The following is a 16,463-nucleotide window of genomic DNA, read 5'->3' on the forward strand; positions in this document are numbered from 1 at the left end:
GACTGATGCAGAACTGAAGCTCCAACACATTGGCCAGCTGATGTGAAGAACTGACCTACTGGAAAAAGACCCTAATTCTGGAAAAGATTGAGAGCAAGATGAAAAGGGAGTAACAGAGGACAAGATGGTTGGATAGCATCACTGACTCAATGGACATGAGTTTGAGCAAACTCTGGGAGATAGTGGAGAACAGGAAAGCCTGGCATGTAGCATTTCATGGGGTTACAAAGAGTTGGACGCAACTTAGCAACTGAACAACAACAAATAGTTGATTTAATAATACAATGATATGTTACTTTCTTCTATAACTATTTTTTAATATAAGGATACATATATCCATGGTAGGTTATAGACAAAAATAAATAAATAAAACTAAGCTAACTGATTAATATGTGAATTAAACCCATAATTCTGACCTTTCTGCTACATCAGCAAAATCAACATGGTCAGGTTCAAATAAAGTCTTACCTCACTATAATTTATTTTATTTTGTCTTGCCAATGTAATTTCAGGTGTATCAGGCATCATGTGGATTTGAGTCTTGTCTTTGTCCCAGGCTTCTGTGTATAAGCGCTGTGAAGAATAAAAAAGGTTATTGAATTAGGAAAATAATGGTTGTTGTAAACAGAGGTTTCCAACTTCGTGATGATGACAAAGTTGAAAGCCAGCATCCTTACTATCTGGGCTGTGTGCTGTACACCAACATTCTTCAGTCTCTTTGATGTTACTATATAGTCACTAAATAAAAGTGTAGGATAATATATGAAAAGAAAACGTGTATTTTGTTACAAGACCATCTACACTTCAATTAAATTAAAAGCAAGTATTATCTAAGCATGTATACACATCTATATGTACTGAGGTTATATCAGCAAATCCATCCCATGATTTTGTTTGTTTATTGGCTGCAGATGTACCTGTTATGCCATGTCTAGATTTCTTTTTGATAAATGTCATGAAGACTTGCACCTGACTTTTTTGTTCTATATTTATTTAGGTAAGTACCAAACAAGAAAAAAAAAACCTTGATATCAAACATGTATAACTGTTAGACTTAAAACAATTTAAACACCAAACAGTTGTCCTACTTCTAACTATTTCACAAGAGATATCAAAGCAGAAGCTTCTACATACATTTTGAGAATACCAAACCAAGTCACCGTACACAGGATGGCAATTGGATAAAACAAAAAAGACTTAGCTAGTCATAGATATTCTCAAGGACATACAGCCATACTTTATTTTCCCCCAAACTGAGGGCTCACCTTGTTCATGTTGATGGCATTGTTCTTGGCTAGCACCTGTTCCAAGGAATCAGGCACACTGGTGAATTTCAGTGTGTCTGGACGCTGGCGGTAGAGGTTATCACTCAGTATCTCTGCAGCTCTCTTGCACTTGACCACATCCACAGACCCAATGGGGACCCAACCAATGCCTCTCAGCCACTGGAGATCTGATTTATAAATGTTCTGGTGAGATCAAACACAAAAGCAAGGATTACCGAAGCTGTTACAGCACTTGATTTCAAAAATGGAAAATGTGGATAGGCAAACTTTATGTCTATGTCTTTTAAAATACGAAGCCCAAGTGGATATAGTTCATGGTATTATGTTCTCTCTAAAAGAAAAGCAAAGCACAGTAAATTAAGGGTGGGGATGAAAAAAACATTGTTCTTTTCCTGCGGGCTTTACCAATCCTAGACCATTATCTGCATATGACTATGTATAACCATCATGAGCATGGTCAGCAGCAGTATTTAATGGGTCTCAGTACTTACATCGCTCTGCAGGTCATAGGCCTGCCGAGCATGGATGACATCGCTCTGGTCGGGCAGGCACGTCCACTGGTGCAGGTAGTTCTTGTAGTCTATGTCACTGACCAAGGTCTGGCACTTCTTGGCCAGCACCACCCCCAGCATGTCCACCGGGCTGCTGAACTTGGTCTTCCACTTCTCAAAGTCCTTCTTGTACTCCCGGTCACTCTGGATCTTGGCCACGTGCATGGACCACATCATCTTGGGGTCATCTTTGATGTCCCGGGCTCCAATGTGGTGGCCAAGCTGCTTGCGGTAACCATCTTTGTATTTATACTGAAATAAAAGTAGTCATTAAAAAAACGAATGAATGGGCTAAAAGTTTTATTAATATAAAACTCTGCTATTTTAAAATTGGTCATTCTTGTAAAGAAATGAATCATCTGAATATCAACTTATCTCCTCATCCTAAACTCGGACTAGACTTCACAGCAATACTCTAATGGGAAGCAGGCCAAACAACATAGTGCTATGGTTTGCAGATGTTAGGTCTCTGGAAATAAAGGCAGCAACACTTATCAGAAAATCAACTGGAGTTAATACGGCCTTTTTTCTTTTTTTTTATCTTGGGCCAGTGAAATTGTTAACCCAGAAATTTTACATGTGATTTGGAGAATGCTACTTCTGAGCGCACAGGAACTATTTTATCCCCAGCCCACTGCACCCCTCCCAAATGTGGCTCTGCTGACTTTCACTGAGTTACAGGACTCCCAAAACGGACTGGCTTGTGTTTCCATCCTTGCGTACCTGGTCTATTGGAGATGAAATTTGGGTGAGGTTTGTTGGGATTCCTTGAGGGGGAAAAATAGATTATATGACTACAAGAAAGTGGTTTGTTGTTGGTGGCGGTAAGAGTGGACTGTGGATTATCTTCTGTCCACTTCAGGGAACATTACACAAATCCTAGCATATATTTACAGAAGTCTGAATTCTCCACCAAAGGCACTTCTTTCAGAGACAGCAGAAAGAGAAATCAGGCTCACTATATTGTTGGTTTAGGATGTCATAAAACTCTTTTTTTCATTTAAAAATAACTCAAAAGGAAGCACTTAAGGTAGTTTTTCAAAGAAAGGGTTGGCAAAAATCCCAAGCAGGTTTGGGGAAAGACAAATTTTCCTAAACCTGTCTGTACCAGATCTTTTTCTTATATTGACCCAATGCATGTAACCACGTTTTTTTCCAGCTTTTTTCCCCTGTCATTTTCTTATATCTGTGTGCTCCAAATATGCAGATGAATGCCTCATAATTATAGATATGAAAAAGTTCAGTTCAGTCACTCAGTTGTGTCCATCTCTTTGCAACCCCATGGACTGCAGCATGCCAGGCTTCCCTGTCCATCACCAACTCCTGGAGCTTCCTCAAACTCATGTCCAGTTAGTCAGTGATGCCATCCAACCATCTCATCCTCTGTCGTCCCCTTCTCCTCCCACCTTCAATCTTGGCCAGCATCAGGGTCTTTTCCAATGAGTCAGTTCTTCGCATCAGATGGCCAAAGTACTGGAGTTTCAGCTTCAGCATCAGTCCTTCCAATGAATATTCAGGACTGATTTTCTTTAGGACTGACTGGTTGGATCTCCTTGTAGTCCAAGGGACTCCCAAAAGTCTTCTCCAAAACAACAGTTCTAAAGCATCAGTTCTTTGGCATTCAGCTTTCTTTATAGTCCAACTCTCATATCCATACACGACTACTGGAAAAATCATAGCTTTGACTAGATGGACTTTTGTCAGAAAAGTAATGTCTGCTTCATAATATGCTATCTAGGTTGGTCATAGTATGAAAGGGCAAAAAGATACAAACAAATGTAGATTCAAATTCTTTTTTTTTTTTTTTTCTGAAGTTTAGGATACTTGCTCTGCCTATGGGGTCTGAATACTAAAATATTTTGGAGTTGAATTATTAAAGGGCTTTACAAATAAAAGACTTCATTTAAAGTACAATAAATGTGCTTTAACCGACACCCAGAAGAACCATGCTATTGTAATACTGATTCTGCCTTCCCATCTCATCCAGTCATGTGTATCTGTATATCCATGGAGTGCTGGTACTCACATCACTGATGATGTCCCTGGAGGCCTTGGCCGCCACGATCGGGATGGCATCACTTCGCAAGTCATAGCCTTTCTTCTTTGCTTCTTCGTTGGCGAGTTTGTACAGAGTCTATAGGAGAAAAGTAAGAGTTAGAGCAGGTTTGACAGTGAAAGATCTGACGGCAACAATCTGGAGTTTATCAAGAGACATATCACAAAATTTAAAAAAGGAAAGGCTCTGGAAACAACTTCCTAGCGGTATTGGAAAGTAAATAAATTATATTTTACCAAAAAACTCTGTAGCATAAGAAACAAATGAAGTGTATCAATGAGTATTAACATAGAATAATCTATAATTTATATCATTATAGATTAATATATATATAATATGTAGGTTATATGATATATTATGTATACCAACATAGATTAATATAATTTAGTGATATAGACTGATGAACAAAGCATCAATTTATACATCTTAAGTGAAAAGAAACCTGCAGGACAATATGTTTAATATTACTCATTTGATAAAAAATAACATATACTCATTCATTATTAAACATTTTTGACAATCATGCAATATTTTATATTTTAAAAAACAAATGAGAAAATGATCAACTTAAAGTTAACTTGAGTATAATCACAACTTTAAGATTCTAACTTTTGGCTGCCTCATGTTAGTAAAACATGCACCTATAAAATTGCATTTTACTTAAAAAAAATGTAATCAGCCTTGTCAACAGAGAGCATGTTTTTCTCATGCCTAAGGTTCTGTTTCTATAAAAGGAGCTCGATTATTTCATTTGCCCCTGCTCCCTTTAGGAAAATGTGCCCAGTGCCCTCCTCTGCATATCTCAGTGCTCTAAGCAGGACTCACCCCTGAGGGAAGTGGAGCTGACTCTCCTGCTCCAGGATGGCCTACACCTGGATGAGGAACGTAATTCTGGGGTTCATTTAGCAAGTTCATTTGGCTCTCATACAAACGTGTCCTTGAAACTAACTTTAGTAATAAAAGATGTGAGATTTTGACTTCTAATTTCATTGCTTTGCCTTCCTTCTCAATTCCATTCATGATCCAGGTGGGAAAGGGGTATGTATAATTAGAGGCCCCCTTGGTTGGGCTGCCAGATTTAACAAATAGGAAGATAGCATGCCCAATTTCAGATAAACAGCAAATAATGTTTTCATATAAATAATAAGTCAGTATTACGTCTGGTCATACTACCCCTTGGAAAAGCCAAAAATACTCTCCAGTTGCACTGACTCACATCAGTAAAGACCATAAATGGAAAAGAAAACGTGGCTTCAGTTTTCCCCTGGAATCCTATAGCATATGTTATTCAACTACAGACGAAAGGTTTGATGGGCTTAGTGTTCATATCACAGAGCTATACCCTCCAGGACAGCTGAGGTCCAAGATTCTTCATAAAAGTAAGTGTAGAAAACAAACTACAATGCCAACCACAAGTATGGGCCCACAAGATTTTGCCCCTACCTCACTGTAGTTGAGTTTGTTCTGCCTTGCCAGCATGATCTCCGGAGTATCAGGCATTATGTGAATTTGAGTCTTGTCTTTGTCCCAGGCTTCTGTGTATAAGCGCTATCAAAGAATATGTTGATAGAAAAGAAAGAACATGTTATAGAAGACCATTTGAAACAGAACTACAAAAAGTCAATTAAAGCCGGAATGTTATTGACCTAATTAGGAAAAAATAAATCAGACTAAGATACAGAGTATTCAGCTGAGGTTTGAGTCTTAATGATGGTTATCAGGGTTACAACTGAGGATAACAGAAATTACTCAGAGGATTTCAAGTATGTCATTTAGGAGGTAAACATGACCCCACACTTGCATGGACAATTTTAACTCCACTAATGATTAATGTCTCAGAACCTCTTTTTGCATCTTGGAGAAGCTTGAGGCAGCTGGAGCTCACCTTGTTCATGTTGATGGCGTTGTTCTTGGCCAGCACCTGCTCCAGGGAATCAGGCACACTGGTGAACTTCAGCGTGTCTGGAGGCTGGCGGTAGAGGTTATCACTCAGTATCTCTGCAGCTCTCTTACACTTGACCACATCCACAGACCCAATGGGGACCCAGCCAATGCCCCTCAGCCACTGGAGATCGGACTTGTAAACATTCTGTGAGGAGGAAAAGGCAGGAACTCTTCAGCAAGATTGAAAAATTTAGGGTCAAGATACAAATAGAATCAATAATAAAGTACAATTCTGGTTGTTGCTTTTATAGAAAACAGGCTCTTGTATTAGGCAAACCAGCAGAGGAAGTATGTTCAAAAATGACCCAGAAAAGTAACAAAAAATGATAAAGTGTTTCAGGTTGTTAGGACAGGAGTAATTGAAATGAATATCTTCTGTCAGCCAGTTCAGTGGATGTTCACTCTGTGTCAGCAGGAAAAGCAGCTAACCCAGAGAAAGAGAAACTGTGCAAACATCCAGCTACAGGCTTTCAGTAAATAAATGTTATGTCTAGTCAAATGAAACACTCTGCAGCTATTAAAAGCCTATTTTAAAGACTATCAGTGACTTGTAGAAATGTCATTAATATGATGCTAACAAAAAATAGCATAGAAAACAATATGTGTATTACATGAGCAGGAGAGGGCTTTTTTCAGTAGTTGGATTATTATTGCCTTCTATGTGTTTTTTCTTATATTTCAAAAATATCTGTAATGCTCCTTCTTTCTAAGCAACAAGAAAAGAAGTTAAAATGTAATAATAGGACTTCCCTGGAGATGGTTAAGACAGTGCTCCCAATGTAGGGGGCGTGGGTTCAATCCCTGCTCAGGGAACTAAGATTCCACATGTGGCCAGAAAGTAAAAACAAAACAGATCAATAATGACAGAGAACCTCTGAAGCCCAGAGGCAGACCTTTGGCTACTTTAACACTGTTCAAGATTCAGGACAAAAAAATGATCATCTTATTGGTCTGCAACCCGGCTCTTCACCAAATTCTCAGGATGGGAAGCATGGACTCCTTTCCAGAACTGTCTTTCCATGTCTTTGACACTTTAAGTAATTTTTTCTGCTAAAGACTTTCATTCATAACTACTTCACAGTGGTGGAACTGGACCTTTGCCTAGCTCATTTGAAGGATTTTTACCTGGAACAGCATCAAAGTAGAGCATACAGGTGGCTCTTTTACTGTCTAGACTAAAAGCCGGTTGGAATTGCCTTATACTGAGTAGTTACGGCCCCTTAAATAACAGCAAGAATGAAAACAATAACATTTTACACTTCTGGGTTGTTTAACTTTCATATGCTTCCCACATTGTTAAGACTATGTCACTATGAGAAGGAGGGGATCCCAAAGGGCACCTGACAGATGCAGGCAAGTGGTTTGTCAATGCAGTCACCCCATGGGTGACGTTAAGCTGTTTTTAACCACCTTCCTTGTGCAGGCAAAGCCTTCTTTGTAAAACACAGGGCTCTGCATCTTGTGGAAAGCTACAGAACACATGTGGGAGTTGCCACAGGTAGGCTACACAATTTCTAGGAACAACCAATTAATGAATAATTATTGTTAATTCATGTTATTCTCCAAAGTCCTCTAATGCTTAATAATTCCTTCAAACATCTATAAAACATATGCTGCAAAAAATGCGCTTCTCACATCCAGATTTGACATGGTGCCTCTGCTTCAAATAGGTACTAGGTTCTGTCGTTACCTTGTGACTGCTCCACAAAGAGAGCCCTGCTGAGAGGAGAAAGTGCCAGGCAAATGACCCAGTAGCGTCCAGACTCAGTGACTTCTCTTATTTCATAAGAACAACAGTGAATCTTACAGTAATATTCTACTAATGATAAACTTATTTGTTTTTCAAGGAAGCTAAAACAATTCTTGAGTAACTTTTTAAAAAACAAAAATGTGTTCTTTCCCCCTTCAAAGAATAAAATAAAAGGTCTCCCTGTGGTAGACCTGGAATTCCAACATTGCTTAATTCCCGTTTAATTTTTATAAGACCAAGTCCGGTCAGTAAATTTCACTTCCTTATAAAGCCTAGCAATGTATCCACAATTAAACAGTAAAACTATTCTCTGATTCACATCTCATTCACTAAACAAAGAAATCCTAGTTTGAGTAGCCCAGTGAGTTGTTTACAAAGGATGGCTTTCATATGGTTCAATTTCCTTCTGCACATGGCTGTTATAGACACTGTACTCACGTCACTCTGCAGGTCATAGGCCCGCCGAGCATGGATGACATCGCTCTGGTCGGGCAGGCACGTCCACTGGTGCAGGTAGTTCTTGTAGTCTATGTCACTGACCAAGGTCTGGCACTTCTTGGCCAGCACCACCCCCAGCATGTCCACCGGGCTGCTGAACTTGGTCTTCCACTTCTCAAAGTCCTTCTTGTACTCCCGGTCACTCTGGATCTTGGCCACGTGCATGGACCACATCATCTTGGGGTCATCTTTGATGTCCCGGGCTCCAATGTGATGGCCAAGCTGCTTGCGGTAACCATCTTTGTATTTGTACTGAAATGAAAATGCACAAATCAGATTTTCATTAGAAGCCTTTAGAGGTCACAAGTCTGTACAAATCATCTTGCTTATATCACAGTTGTAAGCTGACTTTTGCTAATAAGCAAAACTCAAGGCAGTAGCTTTCCTCTAGAAGCTTATAGTGGTAATAAAATAGATGGAATTGATATGATTGTAGTGTATACCCCAAATCACCTATGGCCTAGTAATAATGAATAGTCCCTGAGGCAGGACATGCACACAGTGGAGAGGCCATTTGGACCAAGGAACTTGGAGAAATGGGTTAGACACTAAAAGCATATCAGAAAAGAGATGTGCTCAGTGACAAGATGGGTTTAATAAGTAGTAAAATGATTGTCTGGTTTCTGTGAGGATAAAGTCAAGGTCAAGGACTACCTGCAGCAGCAACAGAAAAGAATTTAGTATTTCATAATGGATTCAGACATTCAGTGATGGTGGCAAATTTGGCATTATTTTGCAAATTGACTAAACTAGGGGAGCTGACGTAGCAGCCCAACGGGTTAGAGCATGTCCCTAATTAAGTCATAGGTTCTCATCTCTCATGGACCAACAGTGTTTTTATTATTCCATGGCCAATGACATCGTCCTGGAATCCAAGTTAATTATCCAAAATACAAGCTTCTAGTCACAAAGATAACTGAGTGAGAAAGTATAAATTAGTCAGCACAGGCAATATAGTACAGTGGGAAGGAATGAGATGGATTGGAATTTCAACTCCACCACCAACTAAGAGTTTGACTTTAGACAAGTTGCTTAAGCAATCCACAAAACAGGGATAATCACAACACTTACATCTTAGGGTAATTATGAAAAATAAGTGATATAATGCATGTAACAGTCTTAGCACAGATTTCTCAGTGCTTTTGGTTATTAATATTTTGGTATCTATTATTATTTGCATTAATCCACTTGTAGGAAAGGCCCAACGTATGTAAACAAAAGTGAGTCACTAATTGATCTTTCTACATAAAACACAGTGTATTACCATATTCCCAAATAGTGGGCCTTGAATTTTAGAGCAGTGGTCTGTTCTCCAAGAATCCCCTGAGGTACCAGGGAAGGATCATGGTTTTATTCTGTAAGGTACAAGCCACAAGCCAGGAGCTGGTTATGGGTGCAAGCTTGGGCTAGTCTGGTACTGATCAACTGTCTTCTTCTCATAGTTATATAAGGGTGAATTGTAATGTTAAGTGTCATATGCATTTTTTGAGTTAAAATGCTATATAAAGCCAGGCCATGATTCTCACTGGGAGAACTTAAGTTTATGAGTCACTCTTTCCATCAGCACTGTGACAATTTTATATAAGTACCTCCAAGCCTGCAGCTATACTCTAACAAATTCCACATGAATGGTTCTTTCTCTGCTCTTGGTGGATCAGCTTTCACTGTAGACACTGTGTCTTAACAGTTATAAAAATTTAATAAACATTCAATTTTTCATTTTCCTCAAAGCTAGATTTTAGAAAAATCCTACATAAATACATCAGGCTTTATTCCCAAAAGGCCAGGAAAGTTCTTTTCAAAGATTTAGTTCAGTGAAAATATCCCTTCAGACTGACCACATACTTGCAGTAAAATTGACAACTCACATCACTGATGATGTCCCTGGAGGCCTTGGCTGCCACGATCGGGATGGCATCACTTCGCAAGTCGTAGCCTTTCTTCTTTGCTTCTTCGTGGGCAAGTTTGTACAGACTCTAAATTTGAGCAAAAAAAAAAAAAAATCAGGGAGATGTTGACATTCCTATCCAAATATTAACAAAGAACTAAAACAATTCACTAAGTTCTACACAGGTAGGTGCCTGTGATCATCTCACTGATGAGTGTCCTATGCTTTGTGATTTTTTTTGGCAAAATTGAGTCTTAAAAATGATATGGGACATGGTACCTTTTGTTTTCATTTTTAAAGTTATGTTATATAAACTATATATAGGTATTATTCAGTGTTTTAAAATTTTGAGTTTTAACAATGAATCCGTTTTGGAAAGCTGAAACGAATGGGTCTAGGTGGCAAAAGTGGACAGGAGGAAAACTAATTCAATCTACACTTTGCACCAAGTCTGTGCTATGGCAGTGCTTGGTTCTTGAGAGCCAAAGGTGAATATGACCTCTTTCACTTCCAAGACTGCTGGAGAACTGATGGAAAGACTGATGTGGAACAAGCTGCCAAGAGGTCAAACTACAAATGGTGCTTTACCCATGTTATTAGAACAAACTCCAGGAAGGAGAAATTGATTCCAAATTGAAAGATCAGGAAGTTTTCTGCAGAGGGAGTAATCTTTGCATTGGACCTTGAGTGATAAATATGGTTTCAATAGACTGAGACGGTGGTCAAGGGCACAGGGACTTGTATGAGTCAAAGTATGGCGGGGCAGGGGGGGGGAATTACAGGGATGTCAAAGGAAGTGGGGGCAGCGCCAGGCATAGGAAATGGCAACACAGGACTGAAAAAAGTCAGGAGTTGGGCTGTGAAGGCCTGGCGAGAAGTTTGTGCTTAACTCTATATGAAATGGGAAAACAACAACAATATTTGAGGGAGAATGACATCATCAAATTTGCATTTTATCTTCCTGTCCTAAATGAGAAAGAAACACAACAGAATTGAACTAAGCTAATAGAGAAAAGTCAGAGAAAGCAGACCAGGCAGGTGAGGCACTCAGTTCCTGGGCCTCTTTGAACCAACTGCAACATAAAGCAGCTCTGAGCTTTTGCAATAAACACAGAGCTGACAATTCCAGAAATGCTGAGTGGCTAGGGGCCCTTTGCCTCTTAAAACACTTGTTCATACAGCATGTACTTTCCTGTAGCATTATGGGACCTATACTGTAAGTTGAGCTGAAAATTCACTTCTTTGAGAGTGGCACTTGATGTTTTTAGTTCGGGATGACAATTTATAGTTATATAAGCATTAAAAATATAGTTTCTACCCCCCCAAAAATAAAATGACTTAAGTTGGTGACTAATTAATTTAAATTCTCTCAGTTAAATTCTGCAGAAGAGGAATACATTTTAAAATAGGCTATCTGAGAAAGAATATTTTCCTGGAAAATAGCACAAAGCTGGGAGAAATAACTGATACATCAGCGGACAGAATCTTGGATTCACAAAAATCTCCATAGCCTTAAATCAATAGGTTCATTCTAAGAAGAAAAAAATGCCGAGATATAAGTCTTTGAACTGAAATGTAAGTTGCCAAATGGATAAATACAAGATAGAGGAAATCTAGTTTAAGCCCATGTAAGTTGTGTTAGGGTTTTGGTTGACCCCCAGTCCCATATGTACCAGCAGTGATATAGTTGCCAAGGACTCCTAAGGCACAGGGTGAAGAAATGGAGGGCAAATGTCCAGAAGAGGAAATGCAAAGTCAGAGGTAATCTACATTAGTCATTCCTCACCTGCAGGACTGTGTTCAGTTCTAAGAGTCACATTCTGCAGGGATATCAGGTGAGGAATGTCCAGAAACTTATAACAACTCTGAGAAGAGTACTATTATAATGTTAAACCCACTTTTCAGGTGGAAAAACTGAGAGACAGTGGGGATGTTTAGATTAGAAAGAGAACATGGGGTGAGTTGGTGGGGAGGCACACAGCAGCAACCCCATCTCTGCGGGGCAGGCACAGACTATGGTCTTAGACAATTATGTGGGTCTGCAGAGAGAAACCATTGACCCAATACATGAGAAACATTTTGTAAAGGAACTGCCGGAACAAATGGGTTGATTTATGAGGTAAGCATCCTGTCACTGAGAACACTTAAGCTAAAGCAGGATGATGGCTTATTGGGTGAGGACTCCTGCCTAGAGCAGAGACTGACCTCTCAGCCTAAATATCTATGGTTCCAATCAAGAGAGTAGCATTGACACATATTACGCCCCCCCCTTTTTTTTTCACCACGTGTTAAAATAGGTAGCTAGTGGGAAGCTGCTGTAGAACACAGGGAGCTCAGCTCTGCTCTGCAATGATCTAGACAGGTGGCGTGGTGGTGGTGGTGGGAGGGAGGTTCAAGAGAGAAGGGATATACGTATACATATAGCTGATTCACTTTGTTGTACAGCAGAAACTAATACAACACTGTAAAGCAATTATATTTCAATTAAACAAAAATCTGTGGTTCTGACATGGGGCAGCTCTATGCTCACAGAAAACAAATAGGAAATGGACTTTCTAATGTGTATATTGATAGGTCCCCTCTGTCTCTCAGTTATTTGATTGTACTGTGATTTTAATCCTTGACTTAAACCTTATAAAAATTGTAAATTTTGACCCTAAACTATAATTTAGGAAAAATAAAGCATGTTTGGAAAATAAATTTAGCACAGCTATGTAACATATGTGCTATGTGCTAAGTCGCTTCAGTCGTGTCTAACTCTTTGCGACTCTATGGACTGTAGTCCACCAGGCTGCTCTGTCCATGAGACTCTCCAGGCAAGAATACTGTTGTGGGTTGCCATGCCCTCCTCCAGGAAATCTTCCTGACCCAGGGAGTGAAACTGCATCTCTTATGTCTCCTGATAAGGAAGAGATAAATGTGTTTTGGTATATTGCCAATTTCCTAACTTAAATTAATAAAAGAAGAAAGTCTAGTTAATCTTCTGGTTACTGCTTTAATCATCAGTTCTTAAACTTTACACTGCCTAACTGGTAATTTGTGCTACTTCAAGATTGATGCTTACGATGGTAATTGAGAAATGCAAGAGTATTTGGTACTCACATGGAGCAAGAAATGGCATTGTTTACAAATTGCTCATTTATATTACATCACCATGGAACAGATTAACTGAAATATGAAACACCATGCAAATATCATAGAATTAGCATCTGCTCCCACCTCACTGTAGTTGACTTTGTTCATTCTTGCCAACGTAATTTCTGGTGTGTCTGGCATGATGTGGACCTGGGTCTTGTCTTTGTCCCAGGCTTCTGTGTACAGACGCTAGCAAGGAAAATAAAAAATGTCATCAGGAAAATAATTCAGTGTGTATTTAATAGAAATTTCAGGGCCACAAGAACTCTAGAAACAAAGATAACAAGAGGTTATGCATTTTATATACATTATGTATTTTATTGTTTATTTACTTCAAGTAATCAGTTCATAGAAGAACAGATATGTATGAGTTTTCTTTTGATACTCAGAATTATATGTTAACATAAGGAAATTCAGAATATCTTATGTAGAGATTTTCCACAAAAATATGCCATTTTATCAAAATCATGAAATAACTACTGAAGTAAAGGTTAAAATATAAATGGCATTATATATTATATATGATTAGATATTATATATGAATAGATATATATAGAGAGAGAGAATGTCTTTTGTTGCTCAATTCTCTATTTTTTTCTTTTCTTGATCATGCTTCTTTTCCTTTGGTTTAGCTTTAGGAGTAATGACTCTGATTTTGAAGCCTCACCTTGTTCATATTGATGGCATTGTTCTTGGCCAACACTTGCTCTAGAGAATCAGTCACGCTAGTAAATTTGAATTTGTCTGGAGGCTGGCGATAGAGTTTATCACTTAAAATTTCACTCGCCCTCTTGCATTTTTCCACATCTAAAGAGCCAATGGGAACCCAGCCGATGCCTTTTAGCCATTGGAGATCTGACTTGTACACATTCTGTTAATAAAAATAGTAAGTATTTATCTTCGGTTTGGGAAAACATTTTCATCAACACGACATGAAATAAAGTAAGAGCACTTTTGAAAATGTAGTTTGGTGCACAGACAAGGTATCAGACAATATTCCTTTGTGGTCTGGAGGGTTTGACATTGAACACTCACAGGAAAAGAAGAAACGTTTTCCCCTAATTGGACTGGTTGGTGCCGCTTATCCAGCGGATGTCAATTCACTGATTTCCCACCTTTGCATGCCATTATGATCCTCGGTACTCACGTCACTCTGCAGGTCATAGGCCTGCCGAGCATGGATGACATCGCTCTGGTCGGGCAGGCACGTCCACTGGTGCAGGTAGTTCTTGTAGTCTATGTCACTGACCAAGGTCTGGCACTTCTTGGCCAGCACCACCCCCAGCATGTCCACTGGGCTGCTGAACTTGGTCTTCCACTTCTCAAAGTCCTTCTTGTACTCCCGGTCGCTCTGGATCTTGGCCACGTGCATGGACCACATCATCTTTGGATCGTCATGTATCGCTCGGGCACCAATGTGATGGCCAAGCTGCTTACGATAGCCTTCTTTGTACTTGAACTAGAAGAAGAAAATTACTGATAGTCACCTAGTATAACTGTTAGTACAAGGTACAAAGATCACTAGGCTCAGATTTTCCTATTCATTAAAAATGCTTTCCCCCTGAATATTTCTTGCCTGGAAAACTCCATGGACAGATGAGCCTGGCAGGCTACAGTCCATGGGGTCACAAGAGTCCAACATGACTTAGTCACTAAACCACCACTCCTGAATATATAAATAATATGTGCATCTGCATCTTATAAACCATTGAGAAAATAAAGCTTGTGTATATGTATATAAAAAATAAAACAGAAATTAAGACATTCTGCCATTTGGTGACAACTGTTGATGAAAATGACTTTTTGTGGGGATGTGTGTACATGTAAGAGAGAGTATATTAATAAAATTAGAATGGGGTCATACTGCAGATGGGTTTGCGTCTGCTCATTTCAGTTATTATTTAAGCATTTTCCTATGTCATTATATGTTCCCTTGTGTGTGTCCGACCCTTTGTGACCCCATGGACTGTAGACCACCAGGCTCCTCAGTCCATGAGATTTTCCAGGAAAGAATACTGGAGTAGTCAGCCATTTCCTCCTTCAGGGCATCTTCCTGTCCCAGAGATCAAACCCATGTCTCCTGTATCTCCTGCTTGTAGGCAGATTCTTTACTGCTTGAGCCATCAGGCGAGCCCATATATTCCCTACAAACATGATTTTTAATGGCATCAGGTGTTCCAGTATATTGTATTATAATACTTTTAATCCTTCTCTGACTGTTGAACATTTTTTTAAAAAGTATGACAGCTACTTCCCATATTTTGGATTTAAAGGGAAAGTACGCTTTTGACTTCACAGACAATAGAAATAGAAAGATAAACATTTCTAGAAATGTAAGCAAATCCATCTTTTAAAGTAAATAAATATCCAATAAATATCCACAGCCAATTACAGGATGCAGAGATAAACATACAATTCACGGGAATGTTTGGACTATAAACAGAATACTGTGTTCCATTCCTTCAGGTTTACTGGTTCACAGGAAATGGCTGGGTTTGGAAGGGATCCTATGATGAGTTCAACTGCATATATGTCATATTGTTTGTTGCTGATGCACAGTTGCTAAGTCATGTCTGACTCTTTGCAACCCCATGGACTGCAGCCTGCCAGGCTCCTCTGTCCATGGGATTTCCCAGGCATGATTACTGGAGTGGGTTGCCATGTCTCCTTTGGGGGAATCCTCCTGACCCAGGGATCAAACCTGAGTCTCCTGCATCTCCTGCCTTGGCAGGCAAATTCTTTACCACTGAGCCACCAGAGAAACTCCATACATCATGTGGCAAAGTCAAAAGGCTGGCTGAGCTATAGTAAAGCAGCCAATCTTTTTGTTCAGCAGGGAATGGACATTAATTTGAAATGCATGTTGCTATGGATTCAACCATAGCTAGAAGTTAGCCTTTATGTTGAGAGCTTCATTACTATTATTTTAAACTATTTACTTACAAGACACCATTAGCTAAAACCTTAACCTCACAGCTCACTTGCTTTGCTACATATCCTTGAGAGAAACCAAAGCTGAGCAAAGAACTCTGCAGGTGCACTTACTTCACTTGCAATGTCTCTGGAGGCCTTGGCTGCCCTGATAGGAATGGCATCTATCCGCATATCATAGCCTTTTCTCTTGGCTTCATCTAGGCCAAGTTTATACAGTTTCTGAAAAGAGACATAAATCTTTGTAAGTCTGATAAAGTACAGTATAAGAGAAAAATTATCATGCAGCACGAACACATTGCTTACCTCACTGTAATTTATTTGGTTTTGTTTAGCTAGTAACACTCCAGGAGTGTCTGGCATAATGTGGACAGTGGTTTTATCTTTATCCCAAGCTTCTGTATAGAGGCGCTGAAATAAACAA

The 16,463-nt window shown here is 39.2% G+C and overlaps 1 protein-coding gene across 23 annotated transcripts in view; it reads right to left on the reverse strand.

Moving 5' to 3' along the window:
* The window catches only part of NEB (nebulin), a 203,973-nt gene that overhangs the window by 107,338 nt on the left and 80,172 nt on the right, over positions 1–16,463 (reverse strand). For 22 of the 23 annotated variants that reach the window (XM_018062893.1, XM_018062997.1, XM_018062990.1 and 19 more), the window contains exons 59-71: positions 16,346–16,450; positions 16,154–16,261; positions 14,256–14,567; positions 13,776–13,979; positions 13,193–13,297; positions 9,954–10,061; positions 8,026–8,337; positions 5,779–5,982; positions 5,337–5,441; positions 3,864–3,971; positions 1,778–2,089; positions 1,266–1,469; positions 469–573 (exon numbers count right to left, since the gene is read on the reverse strand). The exons of the other annotated variant lie outside the window; for it this stretch is intronic. In XM_018062893.1, coding sequence (XP_017918382.1) covers positions 469–573; positions 1,266–1,469; positions 1,778–2,089; positions 3,864–3,971; positions 5,337–5,441; positions 5,779–5,982; positions 8,026–8,337; positions 9,954–10,061; positions 13,193–13,297; positions 13,776–13,979; positions 14,256–14,567; positions 16,154–16,261; positions 16,346–16,450 — 2,292 coding nt within the window. The remainder of the gene's footprint in view (positions 1–468; positions 574–1,265; positions 1,470–1,777; positions 2,090–3,863; positions 3,972–5,336; positions 5,442–5,778; positions 5,983–8,025; positions 8,338–9,953; positions 10,062–13,192; positions 13,298–13,775; positions 13,980–14,255; positions 14,568–16,153; positions 16,262–16,345; positions 16,451–16,463) is intronic. 23 annotated transcript variants of the gene reach the window in all.

This window comes from Capra hircus, chromosome 2 (genome assembly GCF_001704415.2).
Source record: "Capra hircus breed San Clemente chromosome 2, ASM170441v1, whole genome shotgun sequence".
NCBI lineage: Eukaryota > Metazoa > Chordata > Mammalia > Artiodactyla > Bovidae > Capra > Capra hircus.